Source organism: Pristiophorus japonicus, chromosome 3, assembly GCF_044704955.1.
Source record: "Pristiophorus japonicus isolate sPriJap1 chromosome 3, sPriJap1.hap1, whole genome shotgun sequence".
NCBI classification, from domain to species: Eukaryota; Metazoa; Chordata; class Chondrichthyes; family Pristiophoridae; genus Pristiophorus; species Pristiophorus japonicus.
This window is the reverse complement of record NC_091979.1, coordinates 223,743,369-223,763,116: the sequence shown is the minus strand read 5'-3', so window position 1 is coordinate 223,763,116 and position 19,748 is coordinate 223,743,369. Positions and strand designations below refer to the sequence as shown.

The window sequence follows — 19,748 nt, the reverse complement described above, 5'->3', positions numbered from 1 at the left end:
AAAGCAGGGAAGGGGTACTGAGGTGATGATCAACCATGATCATATTGAATGGTGGTGCAGGCTCGAAGGGCCGAATGGCCTACTCCTGCACCTATTTTCTAAGTTTCTATGTTTGCGGGAGAAAGAGAGAGTTTTGCGGGGCGAGAGGAAGGGAGAGAGAGAGCTTTGCAGGGAGGGAGGGAGGGTGAGAGAGAGAGAGAGAGCTTTGCGGGGAGAGCGCAGAAGAGAGAGCGTTACACGGGGAGGGGGGAGCGAGAGCTTCGCGAGAGAGGGAGAGCGAGAGACCTTTGTGGAGAGGGAGGGAGAGCTTTGCGTCGAGGGAGAGAGGGAGGGAGAGAGAGCTTTGCAGGGAGGGAGGGAGAGAGAGAGCTTTGCGAGGAGAAAGAGAGAGAGAGAGAGATCTTTGTGGGGGGAGAGAGAGAGAGAGAGAGAGAGAGCACGGGAGAGGGAGGGAGGGAGGGAGAGAGAGGGGGAGAGGGAGAGCTTTGCGGGGAGAAAGGGAGAGAGAGCTTTGGGGGGAGAGGGAGAGAGGGTGAGAGAGCTTTGTGGGCAGAGGGAGAGCTTTGCGGGGGAAGAGGGGGAGAGAGAGAGAGAAGGTCACTGGGGGGAGGGGGGGGTCGCGGGATGGGGTTGAGAGAGAGAGAGAGCATCGCGGGGAGATGGGAGAGAGAGAGAGCATCGTGAGGGGGGGGGGGGACATGGAGACAGAGAGAGAGCGTCGCGGGGAGAGAGCAAGAGAGGGAGCGCGTCGCAGGTAGAGTGAGAGAGAGCGCCGTGGGGAGGGAGGGGGAGAGAAAGAGTGGGTCACACAGACAGAGAGAGAGAGAGAGAGAGCGAGTAGGTGTCGCAGGGAGAGGGAGAGGGAGAGGGAGAGAGAGAGAGTCGCAGGGGAGAGATAAAGACAGTGTTACAGAGAGGGTTGCAGGGAGAGAGAGTCGCGGGAGAGGGATAGAGTGAGCGTCGTGGGGGGAGAGATATGGTCAGAGAGAGAGCACATCATTTGAAGAGAGAGCTTCATCAGGGGGCAGAAAGTGAGAGAGCTTTCTTCGCGGGGAGAGAGAGCGTCGCGGCTAGAGAGAAAGAAAGTGCCACGGAGAGGGTTGCGGGGAGTTAGAGAGGGGCACAGAGAGAGAGAGAGAGAGAGAGTAAGAGTGTCGTGGGAAGAGCGAGCTTCACCGGGGCAGGGGGAGAAAGAGAGAGTGCTGTGGAGAGAAAGCCTCACTGGGAGAGAGGGAGAGAGAGCATCGCAGGGAGAGGCAGGGAGAGGAAGAGAGAAAGAGAGAGCGTAGCGGAGAGAGAGAGAAAGTCAGTCGCAGAGAGAGGGAGAGAGAGAGAGAGAGAGAGACAGAGGGGGGGAGAAGGGGGGGTCGCAGTAAGGGAGACAGAGGGGGTCGCAGGGAGAGAGAGCGTTGTGGGGGGAAAAAAAGAGAATGCGCGTCGCGCAGAGAGAGAGACAGAACTATTTTCGCTCGCAGAGTGGGGGGGGGGGGGAAAGAGAGGGAGGGTCATGGGGTCGGGAGGGGGAGATGGAAGGTCGGGGGGGAGGGGGAGAGGGAGTGTCGCGGGGGGCGGGGGGAGAGAGAGGAAGGGGGGACAGGGAGGGCCGCGGAGGGCGGGGGGGCGAGCGAGGGAGTGTCGCGGGGTGGGGGGGAAGAGAGGGAGCGCCTCCAGTTGGGGGGGAGGGGGAGCGTTGCGGGGTGAGGGGGGAAGAGAGGGAGCCTGGGGGGGAGAGGGAGTGTCGCGGGGGTGGGGGATGCGAGAGAGAGAGAGAGAGAGAGAGAGAGAGAGAGAGCATCGAGTCCAGAGACAAAGAAAATGTCATGGAAAGGGTTGCAGGGAGATAGAGAGGGGCAGGGAGAGAGAGGAAGAGTGTCGTGGGAAGAAAGAGCTTCACCGGGAAGGAGAGAGCACGCCACGGGGAGGGAGAGAGCGCCTCGTGGGGAGAAAGGGAGTGTCGCGGGGAGAAGGGGGAGGGCGGGGGGGAGAGAGAGAGAGACAGTGCGTCGCAGGTAGAAAGAGAGTGTCGCAGGGAGAGAGAGCGTTGTAGATCGAGAGAGAGAGAGAGAGAGAGAGAGAGAGAGTCGCGGGGGAAGGGGAGGTGAGGGAGAGCGTCGCCTCATGGAGGGAGGGAGAGAGAGAGGGAGTGTGGGCGGGGGGGAGAGGGAGGGTTGTGGGGGGGGGGGGTAAGAGAATGAGGGTCGGGGAGGGGTAAGAGAGGGAGGGTCGAGTGGGGAGAGTGAGTGAGAGGGAGGGTCGGGGGGGTGGGAGAGGAAGGGTCGGGCAGGGGGGAGGGTCGAGGGGGGCGGGGGGGGAGAGGGAGGGTTGTGCATTGAGGGAGAAAGAGCATTGCGGAGAGAGAGGGGGAGTGTCGCAGGGAGAGAGCGCTTCGCGGGGTGAGAGAGGGAGCGTCGTGGAGGGGTGGGGCAGTGAGCGAGTCTCGCGTGGGAACAGCGAGAGGGGGCGCTGCGGGAGATTGATGGAGGGAGAGGGGGAAAGTGCGCGTCGTGGGGGAGAGAAAGTGTCGCGCGGGGAGAGAGTAAGAGAGAGTGTATCGCGGGAAGAAGGAGCGTCGCACAGAGAGAGCCCGTCGAGGGGAGAGGGAGAGAAAGTGTCGCGGGGAAAGGGATAGTGGCATGGGGAAAGAGAGGGAGCGTTGTTGTGGGAGGAGAGGGAGAGGGAGAGAGTGAGAGCTTCACGGGGAGTGAGCTGGGAGGAAGGGAGTGAGAGTGAGCACGCGTCGCAGGGAGAGTGAGAGTGCGTCGTGGGGAGAGAATGGGAGGGAGCATCGCGGGGAGGGGGAGGGAGGGAGAGAGAGAGAGAGAGAGCATCGCGGAGAGGGAAAAAGACATAGCCTCGTGGCTAGAGAGAGAAAGGGAGTGTCGCAAAGAAAGAGAGCGAGCGAGATATCTGTTGTGTATAGAAGAACTCCACGAGGCTGAGTACTGTGAACTAAACTTAGTGTGACCTTAGTCTTTATTACAACTCCGGCGTGCCTCAACAACAAGGCAGCCAACCTTTTTACTGACCCCACACGTGTGTGCGAGTGACCATTAGGACTCCAATAGTCGCGCCCTCTGGTGGCAAGTATTACATAGTTACATACATAACATCACTCCCCCCTCCCCCGCCCCCCCCAAAGTGTTCGGTACAAGTTATTTACAAGTTGAGGCGATCCGGAGCCCTTCCTTGGTTGATCGTCTAAGTTCAAACCCTGGCGTGTGTGAGTTGGCCGGACCATTGCTGCACTGCACCGCGACTGGTCTGACCGACTGTCAGGAATGGTGGATTCATCCTCATGATTGACAGCGAGTTCGATTGCTGGTTGGGTCTGTGTTAATGGATCGTCAATGGTGATGTCCTCTTCAAGTCATTCCTGGTTGATAGTAAATCGCAATTTGGTCTGATCTAAATGCTTTCTGCACGGTTGGCTATTTAACAGTTTGATTATAAACACCCTAGTCCCTTCCTTGGCCAAAACAGTGCCAGCAACCCACTTGGGACCATGACCATAATTCAGGACAAACACAGGGTCATTGACATCAATGTCACGTGAAACAGTCGCGCGATCATGGTACATGTTCTGCCGGTGTTGCCAGGTTTCCACGTGATCATTAAGATCCGGGTGGACTCGGGAGAGCCTGGTTTTGAGGGCTCTCTTCATTAACAATTCTGCCGAGGAAACCCTGGTGAGCAAGTGGGTCGCGTCCGGTAACTGAGCAGAATGTGAGACAAGCGGGTCTGCAACGAGCCGTCCGTCACACGTTTCATGCTCTGCTTGATTGTTTTGACTGCCCGCTCCGCTTGACCGTTAGACGCGGGCTTAAACGGAGTAGACCTGACATGCTTGATGCCATTGCGGTTCATAAACTCATTGAATTCTGTGCTGGTGAAATACGGTCCATTGTTGCTGACAAGGACGTCGGGCAAGCCATGGGTGGCGAACATGGCCCAGAGGCTTTCAATGATGGCTGTGGACATGCTGGATGACATGATTACACATTCAATCCATTCAGAATAAGCATCCACAACTACTAAAAACATCTTTCCTAGAAAGGGGCCGGCAAAATCTACGTGGATCCTGGACCACGGTTTGGAGGGACATGACCACAGACTCAGTGGAGCCTCCCTTGGTGCATTGCTCAGTTGCGAGCAAGTGTTGCACTGATGCACGCATGACTCCAAGTCCGAGTCAATGCCGGGCCACCAAACATGCGACCTGGCAATTGCCTTCATCATGACAATGCCTGAGTGGGTACTGTGTAGGTCGCGTATAAATGTTTCCCTGCCTTTTTTTGGCAAAACCACACAATTATCTCATAAGAGACGATTGCATGGACATTTCATCTTTGCGTCGGTGAAATGGCTTAATTTCATCTTGCATTTCCCCGGGAACGGCCGACTAGTTCCCATTTAGGACGCAACTCTTTACTAATGATAGCACAGGATTCTGGCTGGTCCAGATCCTGATCTGGCGAGCAGTGACAGGTGACCCCTCGCTCTCAAAAGCATCCATGACCAGTAGCGAGTCTGTGGGCTGCACCATTTCAACCCCAGTGGTGGGTAATGGTAGCCGGCTGAGAGCATCGGCACAGTTTTCAGTGCCTGGTCTGTGGCCGATAACATAGTCATCAGCAGACAACGTTAGTGCCCATCTTTGGATGCGGGACGAAGTATTGGTATTTATACCTTTGCTCTGAAAACAGCGAAATGAGCGGCTTGTGGTCAGTTTCAAGCTCAAACCGAAGTCCAAATAGGTATTGGTGCATTTTCTTAACCCCATATACACATGCTAACGCCTCTTTCTCGACCATACTATAGACTCTCTCAGCCTTAGACAGACTTCTAGACGCATATGCAACCGGTTGGAGGTTGCCCGATACATTAGCTTGCTGTAACACCCAGCCGACCCCATACGATGAGGCGTCACAAGCTAGCATTAAACGTTTACATAGGTAATAGTGTACAAGTAACTTATTTGAACCTAGCAGGTTCCTGGCCTTCTCAAAGGCTGTGTCTTGAGATTTGCCCCAAACCCAGTTATCACCCTTACGTAGCAACATGTGCAAAGGCTCTAACAACGTGCTCAACCCAGGTAGAAAGTTACCGAAATAGTTGAGGAGTCCCAGGAATGAACACAGCTCTGTCACATTCTGTGGTCTGGGTGCATTCTTGATGGCCTCTGTCTTTGAGTCCGTGGGCCTGATGCCGTCTACTGCAATCTTTCTCCCCAAACATTCGACTTCTGGTGCCAGGAAAACACACTTGGAGCATTTCAGCCTGAGTCCCACTCTGTCTAGGCGACTTAAAACCTCTTCCAGGTTGTGTAGATGTTCGATGATGTCACGACCGGTGATCAGGATGTCGTCTTGAAACACAACGGTGCGCGGAACAGATTTCAGCAAACTCTCCATATTTCTCTGGAAAATGGCTGCAGCAGAGCGAATCTCGAAAGGCACCTGTGGTATATAAACAGTCCTTTGTGCGTGTTGATGTACGTCAGTCTTTTCGAAGATTCAGCCAGCTCCTGTGTCATGTAGGCGGAGGTTAGGTCCAACTTGGTGAATGACTCCCCTCCCAGCTAACGTTGTGAACAGGTCATTCACCTTGGGCAGCGGGTACTAGTCCAGTAGTGAAACTCGGTTAATCGTTACCTTGTAGTCTCCGCAGATTCTGACCGTGCCATCGCTTTTCAACACCGGAACAATTGGACTGGTCCACTCATTGAACTCGACTGGTGATATGATTCCTTCACATTGGAGTCTGTCCAGTTCGATCTCGTCTTTCTCCCTCAACATGTACGGAACCGCCCAAGCCTTGTGATGGACGGGTCGTGCATCGGGGCCTAGATGGATCTGTACCTTGGTACCTGTGAAGTTGCCGATGCCTGGTTCGAATAGCGAGGGAAACTTGCTCAGCACTTCAGCACACGAGGCGTCATCCACCGAAGATAGTGCTTTGATGCCGTTCCAATTCCATCCAATCTTTTCTAGCCAGCTTCTGCCGAACAGCGTTGGGCCATTGCCTGGAACAATCCACAATGATAGGTCATGCACAGCTCCATCATACGATTCCTTCACTGCCGCACTTCCAATGACTGGTATGAGCTCTTTGGTGTAGGTACGCAGCTTTGCATTAATCGGGCTCATTTGGGCCTTTGTGCTTTATTGCCCCACAGTTTCTCAAAAGCCTTGTGGCTCATTATTAATTGACTCACACCTGTGTCCAACTCCATGGATACTGGAACTCCATTTAATTTGACTTTCAGCATTATAGGAGGGCTCTTGGTGGTGAAGGCATGTACCCTATACACTTCTTTCTCGGGTTGAGTTGCCTGTGCTGCGTGATCCTCGCCGGATCGATCATCCTCTGCCACGTGGTGTGTTGCAGCACGTTTGCACATTTGCTGGAGGTGCCCCATTGTTGCACAGCCTTTGCACATGTAGTGCTTGAATCGACATTGATGGGCCCGATGATTACCCCCGCAGCGCCAACATGGTGCTAATGGATTCACATTCACCCCCGATGGCAGACTCTTGAGTCATCACAGGTCTTGCAGCCGCAGACGTATAGGCCCTGCCATATGCAGTTCGGCCTGCTAGCGACGTCATTTTATGTACAGTACTTGCCGGTGAGCTTTGATGTTGAGAAGATATCTGTTTGGTGTTATCGTCCGTGGCCATGCATGCCTGGGCGATCGCGATGGCCCTGCTCAGGTCTAGGGTTTCGGCAGCCAGTAGCTTTCGAAGAATGACCTCGTGGCTGATGCAAAGCACGAAAAAGTCCCACAGCATTTCCCCCAACACAGATCCAAAATCGCAAGGTCCCACGAGGCATCTCAGGTCGGCGACATAATCCGCCATGTCCTGGCCCCTGGAGCGATGGTGTGTGTAAAAACAATATCTGGCCATGAGGATACTCTCCTTCAGCTTGGGGTGGTCCCGAACCAGCGTGCACAACTCTGTATATTCCTTCTCCGTTGGTTTTGATGGTACGAGCAGATTCTTGATGAGGCCGTAGATTTTAGGCCCATAGACGGTAAGGAGAACTGCCCTGCGCTTGACCGCGTTAGTGTCTCCTTCCATCTCGTTGGCCACGAAGTGCTGGTCGAGACGCTCAACGAAGGCTTCCCAATCATCACCCTCTACGAATCGCTCTCATATTCCAACAGCAGCCATGGTTGCGTGAAGGTTCATATTCTGTTACTCGTCGCCAGTTGTTTATGTATAGAAGAACTCCACGAGGCTGAGTACTGTGAGCTAAACTGAGTGTGACCTTTAGTCATCTTTATTACAACTCCAGAGTGCCTAAGCAAGATGGCAGCCAACCTTTTTTACTGGCCCTGCACATGTGTGCAGGTGACCATTAGGACTCCAACAGTCGCGCCGTCTGGTGGCAAGTATAACAATAGCGTTGCAGGGAAAGAGAGTTGCAGGGAGAGAGTGTGCGTCACGGGGAGAGAGAGAGAGAGAGAGCGAGAGAGGGAGTGAGAATGTCGCGGGGAGAGAGATAGAGCCTTGCGGGGAGAGAGAGGGAGAGAGCGCGCGCTGTGGGGTGGAAGAGAGCATTGCAGAGAGGGAGAGAGAGCGCGTCGCGGGGAGAGTGTGTTTTGCAGTGAGAGTAGGTGGAACACAGCCTTCTGATTCTGTGTGTCTCAGTTTTTCAGGGAAGGAATACCGTATCTGAACGAGGAACAAGAGTCGACACTCCGAAACATTCTCAACGCCGGATCATGGCCCCTGAGCAAGTGAGGAGGGGTGGGGGAGGAGGGTGGGAACTGGTGTGGTGTCCAAATTGTTTCCTAAGGCAAAACATCAACATAACAACTCCCCCTCCCCCATACTCCTCCACCCCTCGCTTGGGGTGCTGATTTCTCACTGGCGGGGGATGTATGGGGGAGGAGAGCGGGGCTGGAGGTGGTGGGTTCCATCTGAGCAGGGCCATATTGGAGTTTTGACTATTCGACTGCAAGAAGTACCACACTGTCCTTGTTCAAACCTGTCGGCAGTATAGATGAAAGAACAAAATTGCAAAGGGATATTGACAGATTAAGTGAATGGACAAAACTGTGGCAAATGTGAGGTCATTCACTTTGCACCTAAAGAGAATAGAACAGGATACTTTTGAGATGGTAAAAAACTAAAAACGGTGGATGTCCAAAGAGATTTCAGGGTCCAGGTACATAAATTAATAAAATGTTATTAACAGGTGCAGAAAGTAATCCAAAATGCTAATGAGATGCTAGTCTTTATATCCAGAGGACTAGAATACTAGTGCCAGCAGTGGGTAGCATTCTCGCTTCTGAGTCAGAAGGTTGTGGGTTCAAGTCCCGCTCCAGGGACTTGAGTTGCAAAACTTTAGACTCCGACTTTCAGAAGAAAGGTTAAACTTTGTCTGCTCTCTCAGATGGACGATAAAGATCCCATGACACTATTTCGAAGAGCAGGGGAGATCTCCCCGGTGTCCTGGCCAATATTTATCCCTCAATCAACGTAACAGATTGTCGGGTCATTATCACATTGCTTTTTTTGGGAGCTTATTGTGCGCAAATTGGCTGTCGCGTTTCCACCATTGCAACAGTGACTACACTCCAAAAATACTTCATTGGCTGCAAAGCACTTTGAGAAGTCTGTTGATCGTAAAGGGCACTATATAAATGCAAGTCTTTTTCTTTACGAGGGGATAGAATTTATCATAGAATCATATAAATTTACAGCACGGAAGGAGGCTATTTCGGCCCATCGTGTCCACGCAGGTCGACCAAGAGCTATCCAGCCTAATCCCACTTTCCAGCTCTTGATCCGTAGCCATCCAAGTATTTTTTTTAGATGTGCCTCTACCACCCTTGCAGGCAGTGAGTTTCAGAACCCCACCACACTCTGGGTAAAGAAAATTTTCCTTATATCTCCTCTAAACCTCCCTCCAATTACTTTAAATCTATGCCCCCTGGTTGTTGACCCCTCTACCAATGGAAACAGGACCTTCCTATCCACTCTATCCAGGCCCTTCATAATTTTATACACCTCACTCGGGTCTCCCCTCAGCCTCCACCGTTCCAAAGAAAACAGACCCAGCATCTCCAATCTTTCCTCATAGGCAAAATTCTCCAGTCCAGGCAACATTCTATTAAATCTCTTCAGCACCCTTTCCAGTGCAATCACAGTGTAATGTGGTGACCAGAACTGCATACAGTACTCCAGCTGCAGCCTAACCAGTGTTTTATACAGTTCAGGTATAACCTCTTTGCTCTTGTATTCCTTCCTCGACTAATAAAGACGAGTATTCCAAAGGCCTTCTTAACCAGCTTATCTACCTGACCTGCTACCTTCAGGGATCTGTGGACCTGCACCCTAAGGTCCCTTTGTTCCTCTACACTTTATGTTGTACCATTTAATGTGTATTCCCTTGCCTTGTTAGATCTCCCCAAATGCATTACCTCACACTTATCCAGATTGAATTCTATTTGCCAATGTTCTGCCCACCAGTACATTGATGTCTTCCTGCAATCCGCAGCTTTTTTCTTCATTATCAATCACACAACCTATTTTAGTATCATCTGCAAACTTCTTAATCATACCACTAACATTCAAGTCCAAGTCATTGATATATAACCACAAAAAGCAAGGGACCCAGCACTGAGCCCTGCAGAACCCCACTGGATACAGCCTTCCAGTCACAAAAACACTTAGCAACCATTACCCTTTGCTTCCTGCCTCTGAGCCAACTTGCCACTTCGCCCTGGATCCCAAGGGCTTTTACTTTCGTGACCAGTCTGCCATGTGGGACCATATCAAAAACTTTGCTAAAGTCCATATACACTACATCGTATGCACTGCCCTCATCGACCCTCCTCGCAAATTCAATCAAGTTAATCAGACGCGACCTTCCCTTAACAAATCCATGCTGACTGTCCTTGTTTAATCCATGTCTTTCCAAATGAAGATTGATCCTGTCCCTCAGGATTTTTTCCAATAATTTTCCCACCACTCAGGTTAGGCTGACTCGCCTGTAATTACTCGGTCTATCCCTTTCCCTTTTTAAACAAAGGTACAACATTAGCAGTCCACACTTGTAGCCAGAGAGGATTGAAAAATGATGGTCAGAGCCGCTGCTGTTTCCTCTTTTGCTTCTCTTAACAGCCTGGGATACATTTATAGAATTATAGAAACATAGAAACATAGAAAATAGGTGCAGGAGTAGGCCATTCGGCCCTTCGAGCCTGATGCCATTCAATGAGTTCATGGCTGAACATGCAACTTCAGTACCCCATTCCTGCTTTCTCGCCATACCCCTTGATCCCCCTAGTAGTAAGGACTACATCTAACTCCTTTTTGAATATATTTATAGAAACATTGAATATATTTATAAAACATATGGACCTGGGAATTTATCCACTTTCAAAGCTGCTAAGCCCCTTAATACTTCCTCTCGCTTTGTTTATCTCGTCGAATATTTCACACTCCTCCTCCCTCATTACAAAGTCTGCATCACTCCTCCCTTTTGTGAAAACAGATGCAAAATATTCATTCATAATCGTACCCACGTCTTCTGCCTCCACACACATTTCTTTTATAATTTCTAATAGGCCCCACTCTTTCTGTAGTTATCGTCTTGCTCATAATGTATTTATAAAACATTATGTTTATGCTGCAGCTATACAAAGCTCTGGTTAGGGAGTGCAATGAACATTCACTGGATTGATTCCTGGGATGGGGGTTTGTCCTATGAGGAGAGATTGAGCAAACTAGGTGGATATTCTCCAGAATTTAGAAGATGAGAGGTGATCTAATTGAAAGAGACAAAATTCTGAGCAGGCTTGACAGGTTAGATGCAGGGAGGATGTTTCCCTTAGCTGGAGAGTCTAGAACCAGGGGTCACAGTCTCAGGATGAGGGGTCGGCCATTTATGACTGAAATGAGGAGAAATTTCTTCACTCAGAGGGTGGTGAATCTTTGGAATTCTCTAACCCAGAGGGCTGTGGAGACTCAGTCTTTGAGTATATTCAAGGCTGAGGTCAATAGATTTTTTGATAGTATGGGAATCAACGGATATGGAGATCAGGCGGGAAGGTGGATTGAGGTAGAAAATCAGCCATGATCTTACTGAATGACGGTGCAGGCTCGAGGGGCCAAATGACCTTCTCCTGCTCCTATTTCTAAAGTTCTTATCAAAGAACGCAATCAAGTTCTTCAAACATGTTAAAAGATTTGTATATATACAGCCCCAGGTCTCTTTGTTCCTGCACACTTTATAATTGGACCATTTAATTTGTATTGTTGGTCTTCATTCTGCCTGAGTGTCACTTGTGGCTCAATGGACCGCATGTTCGCCTCGGAGTCAGAAGGCTGTGGATTTCTGCCCCACTCCAAAGACTTGAGCACAAAAATTTATCCTGGCACTACAGTGCAGTACTGAGGGAGCGCTGCATTGTTGGCAGGGCAGGACTGATGGAGTGCTGCACTGTGGGAGCGGGTAGTATTGAGGGTGCGCTGCATTGTTGGCAGGGCAGGACTGATGGAGTGCTGCACTGTGGGAGCGGGTAGTATTGAGGGTGCGCTGCATTGTCGGCAGGGCAGTATTGACAGAACGTTGCAGTGTCGGAGAAGCAGTACAGAGGGAGTGCTGCTCCGTCGGAGGGGCAGTACTGGGGTAGTGCTGCATTGTCGGCTGGGCAGTACTGAGGGAGAGCTGGACTGTCAGAAGAGGGGCAGTACTTAGGGCGCGCTGCATTGTCGCAGGGGAAGTACTGAGGGATCGCTGTATTGTCGGAGAGGCAGTACTGAGGGAGCGCTGCACTGTCTGAGGGGCAGTACTGAGCAAGCGCTGCACTGTCGGAGGGGCAGTACTGAGCAAGCGCTGCACTGTCGGAGAGGCAGTACTGAGGGAGCGCTGCACTGTCTGAGGGGCAGTACTGAGCAAGCGCTGCACTGTCGGAGAGGCAGTACTGAGGGAGCGCTGCATTGTCGGAGGGGCAGTACTGAGCAAGCGCTGCACTGTCGGAGAGGCAGTACTGAGGGAGCGCTGCATTGTCGGAGGGGCAGTACTGAGCAAGCGCTGCACTGTCGGAGAGGCAGTACTGAGGGAGCGCTGCACTCTCAGCAGGGCAGTACTGAGGGAGCGCTGCACTGGGGAGCGGGTAGTATTTAGGGAATGATGCACTGTGAGATGGACAATGCTGAGGGAGTGCTGCACTGTCCGAATGAAAGTACTGAGGGAGCGCAGTACTGAGGGAGCGCTGCACTGTCGGAGGGGCAGTATTGAGGGAGCACTGCATTGTCGGAGGGGCAGTACTGAGAGAGCGCTGCCATGTTGGAGGGGCATTACTGAGAGAGTGCTGTACTGTCAGCAGGGCAGTAATGAGGGAGCGCTGCACTGGGGAGCGGGTAGTATTCAGGGAACGATGCACTGTGAGATGGGCAGTGCTGAGGGAGTGCTGCACCGTCTGAATAGAAGTACTGAGGGAGCGCTTCATTGTCAGAGGTCAGTACTGATGGAGCACTGCTTTATCAGAGGAGCATTACTGGTGGAGCGCTGCATTGTCGGTGAGGGAGCGCTGCACTGTCGGAGAGGCTGTAACTGGCGGAGCGCTGCATTCTCGGCAGGGACGTACTGAGGGTGATATGTCCTTACTATACAGTATAAATGCACACGAGGCCCATACTTCAGAGAAGGTCACTCTGTGACCAGTTACCTTTATTACCAAGACCTCAAGTGATGAAGGTGGGTGGAGCTTCCCTTTTTATACCTGAAAGTCCAGGTTAGGAGTGTCTCCCACAAGTTCACCCCCTTGTGGTCAATGTTCTCAAGCTGTGCAACTTAGATCAGATTATACATGGGTTACACTGATAGTTGAATACATGACATCACCTCGCCCCCCCCCCCCCCCAAAAGTCTTATTGGGATCACAGGTTAAATCTCTCTGGTGGTTTACGCTCCATTGTAGAGCGCCTGGGTTCGGGCTCCGGTTGTTGGGCGCTGGCCTGAGTGTCTGCTGTTTGCGGTGCCTCAGGCCTGTCCGGACTGCCCACAGTGACTGGGCTCTCCTTCACTTGGTTCCGGTGCTCGGTCACCTGTGGTGGAATAAACTCTACATCATGTTCTTCCTCTGCTTCTTCTATGGGGTAGCTGAACCTCCTTTTTGTTTGATCCACGTGTTTGCGGCAGATTTGTCCATTGGTAAGTTTAACTACCAAAACCCTATTCCCCTCTTTGGCAATCACAGTGCCTGCAAGCCATTTGGGCCCTGCAGCATAATTAAGGATAAAAACAGGGTCATTGACATCAATACATCACGCCCTCGCATTCCTGTCATGGTAGTCACATTGTGACTGATGCCTGCTCTCAACAATTTCTTTCATGGTGGGGTGTATAAGGGATAACCTAGTTTTGAGCGTCCTTTTCATTAGCAGCTCTGCAGGTGGAACCCCTGTGAGCGAGTGTGGTCGGGATCTATTGGCCAACAGGAGGCGTGATAAGCGGCGTTGTAGGGAACCCCCTTGGATTCTGAGCATCCCCTGTTTGATTATCTGCACTGCTCGTTGCGCCTGGCCGTTTGAGGCCGGCTTGAAAGGTGCAGTTCTGACATGGTTGATTCCATTGCCTGCCGAGAAGTCCTGGAATTCAGTGCTTGTGAAGCACGGCCCATTGTTGCTGACCAAGACATCCGGTAGACCATGGGTGGCGAACATTGCCCGTAGACTTTCTACTGTGGCAGAGGATGTGCTTGAATTTAAAATGGCACACTCAATCCATTTGGAGTAGGCATCTACTACAACCAAAAATATTTTTCCCATCAAAGGACCTGCGTAGTCCACATGGATGCGTGACCATTGGTTTGGCGGGCCAGGACCAGGGGTTATGGGGGCCTTCCCTGGGTGCGTAGCCCAGCTGAGCACACGTGTTGCATCTGCGAACACAAAGTTCCAGATCTGCATCTATCCCTGGACACCGAACGTGTGACCTGGTAATTGCCTTCATCATGACAATGCCCGGGTGCTCATTGTGAAGTTCTCTGATAAACACCTCTCTGCCCATCTGGGGCATGACTACTCGGGGTTTCCTCACAGTCGGCAATCGGCCTGAATCGAGAGTTCATCCTTGCGCCTATGAAACGGTTTAAATTCCTCAGGGCATGCCCCGTACGTGGCTGCCCAGTCCCCATTCAGGACACATTTCTTAACTAAAGACAGTAGCGGGTCTTTATTTGTCAGACTTTAATCTGACGGCCTGTCACAGGTGAGCCTTCGCTTTCGAAATCTTGAACAGCCATGACCATCTCAGCATCATACTCAGTTTCCCCCTCAGTGGTGGCTAGTGGGAGCCTGCTGAGTGCATCGGCGCAGTTTTCAGTGCCCAGTCTGTGCCGAATTGTATGGTCATAGGCGGCTAACGTAAGTGCCCACATCTGTATGCAGGCCGATGCATTCGCATTTATTCCTTGTTGTCGGCCAAAAGGGACGTTAGAGGTTTGTGATCTGTCTCCAGCTCAAATTTCCTGCCAAACAGGTATGGGTGCATTTTTTTTTACTACATATACACATGCTAGCGCTTCCTTTTCTGCCTGGGACAGACTTCTGGAGGCATAAGCTACCGGCTGTAACTGACCATTGGCATTCACACACCCGACCCTATAGGACGACGCATCGCACGTTAAAACAAGTTTCTTACACGGGTCATATAACGTTATCAGTTTGTTAGAGCACGCAATTTGTTATGCTCCATCAAAAGCCCTTTCCTGGCTGTCCCCGCCCCCCCCAGACCCAGTTGCAACCTTTGCGTAGGAGAACATGTAGCGGCTCTAACAGCATGCTCAATTTGGGAAGAAAGTTACCAAAATAGTTCAGGAGCCCCAGGAACGAATGCAGCTCCGTCGTGTTACGGGGTCTGGGTGCTCTCTGGATCGCTTCCGTTTTGGACGCAGTGAGTCTGATCCCGTCTGCTGATACCCTCCTCCCTAGGAATTCTACCTCTGGAGCTAAGAAGATGCACTTCGCCTTTTTCAGTTGCAGCCCTACCCAGTCCAGTCTGCGTAGCACCTCCTCCAGGTTGTGGAGGTGTTCTTCAGTATCGCGACCCGTGATGAGGATGCCGTCTTGAAAAACCACCGTCCTTGGAATCGACTTGAGGCTTTCCATATTTCGCTGAAAGATCGCGGCGGCCGAACGGACATCTGTTATACTCAAACAACCCCTTGTGTGTCGTGATGGTGGGTCAGCTTATTCGACTCACTCGCCAGCTCCTGGGTCATGTAAGCTGAGGTCTGGTCCAATTTTGAAAAAAGTTTGCCACCGGATAGCGTCGCAAAGAGGTCCTCCGCTCTCAGTAGCAGGTACTGGTCTTGGAGTGACACCCGATTGATGGTGGCCTTGTAATCGCCACATATCCTGACCGACCCATCCGCCTTGAGCACCGGCACGATCGGGCTCGCCCAGTCACTGAATTCGACTGGCGAGATGATGCCTTCCCTCAGCAGGCGGTCCAATTCGCCTTCTATCTTTTCCCACATTACGTACGGCACCGCTCTGGCCTTGTGGTGTACTGGTCTGGCGTCCGGGTTTATGTGAATCACTACCTTGGCCCCCATGAAAGTGCCAATGCCGGGTTGAAATAGTCAAATTTGTCCAGGACCTGTGAGCATGATACTCGCTCCACAGAAGAAATTGCATTGACATCGCCCCATTTCCAGTTCATGACACAAGCCAACTCCTCCCCAGTAGTGCGGGACCGTCCCCCGGGGCAATCCAGAGTGGCAACCTGTTCTCCAAATCTTTGTGGGTCACGACTACTGTGGTGCTGCCTAGCACTGGAATGATCTCCTTTGTATATGTCCGTAGCTGTGCGTCAATCGGCAATAATTTTGGCCTCCTGGCCTTGGATACCCACAACCTTTCGAACTGTTTGATCCTCATCAGGGACTGGCTGGCCCCCGTGTCTAGCTCCATTGATACTGGGATGCCATTGAGGAGCACTTTCATCATTATCGGTGGCGTCCTTGTGTATGAACTGTATACGTGCTCCACATGAACTCGCTGAACTTCAGCTTCCAGCGATTTTCCCCCAGTATTAATTTGGCCTCATAGGGCTTACATCGGGCCCGTCCTCCGATGTAACCTGGCTGCAGTTTCTGCAGGTATATTGCTGATACCTGCAAGCTCTGACTCTGGAGGCCCTGTTGTTGGAAACAAAATGTCCATTACCAGTCGATCGTCTCTGACTATCTCTGTAACTGTCTTTAAGCGCACCATTAACAGGTGTTGATGGCCCCATTACTGGCCGCATTGTCCATTGCGATGACATGAATCGACGTTCAGCTAGCCATTGTCTCTGTTGAATTCCCCCTTTGGGTTCAACTACATGCTGGGGCATGTCCGACTGCCCTTGTCTGCCTAGAGAACTGTGTGCCGCGTTAACAATGTTGACTCCCTGGTCGTTTGCCGCATTTGAGCCAAGATTTTTGTCAAACATCATTCTGGTCTCTTCCTCCCCTGAGATAAATGTCTGGGTTATCAGAGCCGCCGCTTCCAAGGTCAAGTCTTTGGTCTCAATCAGTTTCCTGAAAACCCCAGCATGCCCGATGCCCTCAATAAAAAAAAGTCTTGCAGCATCTCTGCTCTGCATGCATCTGGGAACTTACATAGGCTCGCCAGTCGCCGGAGATCTGCCACGACGTCTGGAACGCTTTGCCCTTCTCACTACCGGTGCGTGTAAAACCGGTCTCTCACCATGTGCATGCTGCTCGCCGGTTTAAGGTGTTCCCCGATCAACTTACTGAGCTCTTCGAAGGTCTTGTCTGCCGGCTTCTCTGGCGCTAGAAGTCCTTCATCAGGGAGTACGTTCTGGATCCACAAAGCGTCAGGAGATGAGCCCTGCGTTTGTTGGCCGAATCCTGTCCCAACCATTCCTTAGTGACAAAACTTTGCTATAGTCTCTCAATAAAGTCGTCCCAATCATCACCAACACAGTACCTCTCTGTGCTGCTAGTGGCCATGCTTGCGTGGTTTAAATCCCAGTTTCTCGTCGTCAATGATATGTCCTTACTGTACAGTATAAATGCACACGAGGCCTATTCTTAAGAGAAGATCACTCTGACCAGTTACCTTTATTACCAAGACCTCAAGTGATGAAGGTGGGTGGAGCTTCCCCTTTTATACCTGAAAGTCCAGGTTAGGCGTGTCTCCCACAAGTTCACCCCCTTGTGGTCAATGTTCTCAAGGTGTACAACTTAGGTCAGCTTATACATGGGTTACACTGATAGTTGAATACATGACATCGATAAGATCACCTCACATTCTTCTGAATTCCAATGAGTAGAGGCCCAACCTACTCAACCTTTCCTCATAAGTCAACCCCCTCATCCCCGAAAGCCACCTCATGAACCTTCTCTGAACTGTCTCCAAAGCACGTACAGGCAACTCCTGATTATCTGCACACGGATGCAACGGGAAACGGTTGTAATGGCATTTAAAATTCCGCGTGTGTGCGCTGCTGCAGCCACTGTCTCTTGCGGACACCGCTGACATCGGAGCCCTTTCGGCCTGGGAAGTCATCGGGCCGGTGGGTTCGGAGTCCTTTTGGAGGGGCAGTACTGAGACAGCATGGCAGTGTCGGAGGGGCGGTACTGATGGAGTGCTGCATTGTCGGAGGGGCGGTACTGATGGAGTGCTGCATTGTCGGAGGGGAAGTACTGAGGGAGCAGTGCCTTGTTGGAGGGCCGCTACTGAGGGAGCGCGGCAGTGTCGGAGGGGCAGTACTGAGGGAGCGCGGCAGTGTCGGAGGGGCAGTACTGAGGGAGCGCGGCAGTGTCGGAGGGGCAGTACTGAGGGAGCGTGGCACTGTCTGAATGAAAGTACTGGTATAGCCCTGCATTGTCAACAGGGCAGTACTGAGGGACTGCTGCACTGTCGGAGGTGCATAGAAACATAGAAAATAGGTGCAGGAGTAGGCCATTCGGCCCTTCGAGCTTGCACCGCCATTCACTAAGATCATGGCTGATCATTCGCCTCAGTACCCCATTTCTGCTTTCTCTCCATATCCCTTAATCTCTTTAGCCGTAAGGGCCATATCTAACTCCCTCTTGAATATATCCAATTAACTGACATCAACAACTCTCTGAGGTAGGGAATTCTACAGGTTAACAACTCTCTGAGTGAAGAAGTTTCTCCTCATCTCAGTCCTAAATGGCTTACACCTTATCCTCAGACTATGTTCCTTGGTTCTGGACTTCCCCAACATCGGGAACATTCCTGCTGCATCTAACCTGTCATCTCCCGTCAGAATTTTATATGTTTCTGAGATCCCCTCTCATCCTTCTAAACTCCAGTGAATACAGGCCCAGTCGATCCAGTCTCTCCTCATATGTCAGTCCTGCCATCCCGGAATCAGTCTGGTGAACCTTCGCTGCATTCCCTCAATAGCAAGAACGTCCTTCCTCAGATTAGGAGACCAAAACTGTGCACAATATTCCAGGTTAGGCCTCACTAAGGACCTGTACAACTGCAGTAAGACCTCCCTGCTCCTAAACTCAAATCCCCTAGTTATGAAGGCCAACATACCATTTGCCGCCTTCACTGCCTGCTGTACCTGCATGCCAACTTTCAATGACTGATGAACCATGACATCCAGGTCTCGTTGCACCTTCCCTTTTCCTAATCTGCCACCATTCAGATAATATTCTGCCTTTGTATTTTTGCCACCAAAGTGGATAACCTCACATTTATCCACATTATACTGCATCTGCCACGTGTTTGCCCACTCGCCTAACCTGTCCAAGTCACCCTGCATCCTTTTAGCGTCCTGTTCACAGCTCACACCGCGACCCAGCTTAGTGTCATCTGCAAACTTGGAGACATTACACTCAATTCCCTCATCCAAATCATTAATGTATATTGTAAATAGCTGGGGCCCCAGCACTGAGCCCTGCGGCACCCTACTAGTCACTGCCTGCCATTCTGAAAAGGACCCGTTTATCCCGACTCTCTGCTTCCTGTCTGCCAACCAGTTCTCTATCCACGTCAGTACATTATCCCCAATACCATGTGCTTTAATTTTGCACACCAATCTCTTTTGAAAGTCCAAATACACCACATCCACTGGTTCTCCCTTGTCATTCTACTAGTTACATCCTCAAAACATTCTAGAAGATTTGTCGAGCAGGATTTCCCTTTCATAAATCCATGCCGACTTGGATCGATCCCGTCATTGCTTTCCAAATGTGCTGCTATTTCATCTTTAATAAATTGATTCCAACATTTTCCCCACTACTGATATCAGGCTAACCGGTCTATAATTACCCATTTTCTCTCTCCCTCCTTTCTTAAAAAATGGTGTTACATTAGCTACCCTCCAGTCCACAGGAACCGATCCAGATTCGATAGACTGTTGGAGGGGAAGTACTGGAGGAGCGCTGCATTGTCGGAGGGGCCGTCAGTACTGAGGGAGTGCTGCACTATCGGAGGGACACTACTGAGCGAGTGCTGCACTGTTTATGGCCAGTATTGAGGAAACGCTGCATTGTCAGCAGGACAGTACCGAGGGAATGCTGTACTGTTGGAGGGGCAGTACCGAGGGTGAGCTGCACTATTTAGGGGCAGTACTGATGGTGTGCTGACTATCGGAGGGCCAGTACTGAGGGAGAGATGCATTGACATAGGGGCAGTAAGTACTGAGGGAATGCTGGACTATCAGAGGGGCATTGCTGAGTGTGTGATGCACTGTCAGAGGACAGTACCGATGGGCAGTACTGAGGGAGTGCT

At 51.3% G+C, this 19,748-nt stretch overlaps 1 protein-coding gene across 5 annotated transcripts in view; it reads left to right on the top strand.

The window, feature by feature from the left end:
* Nucleotides 1-19,748, top strand: part of LOC139260128 (poly(A)-specific ribonuclease PNLDC1-like) — a 166,785-nt gene that overhangs the window by 34,743 nt on the left and 112,294 nt on the right. For all 5 annotated transcript variants that reach the window (XM_070876318.1, XM_070876319.1, XM_070876320.1 and 2 more), the window contains one exon: nt 7,656-7,744. In XM_070876318.1, coding sequence (XP_070732419.1) covers nt 7,656-7,744 — 89 coding nt within the window. The remainder of the gene's footprint in view (nt 1-7,655; nt 7,745-19,748) is intronic.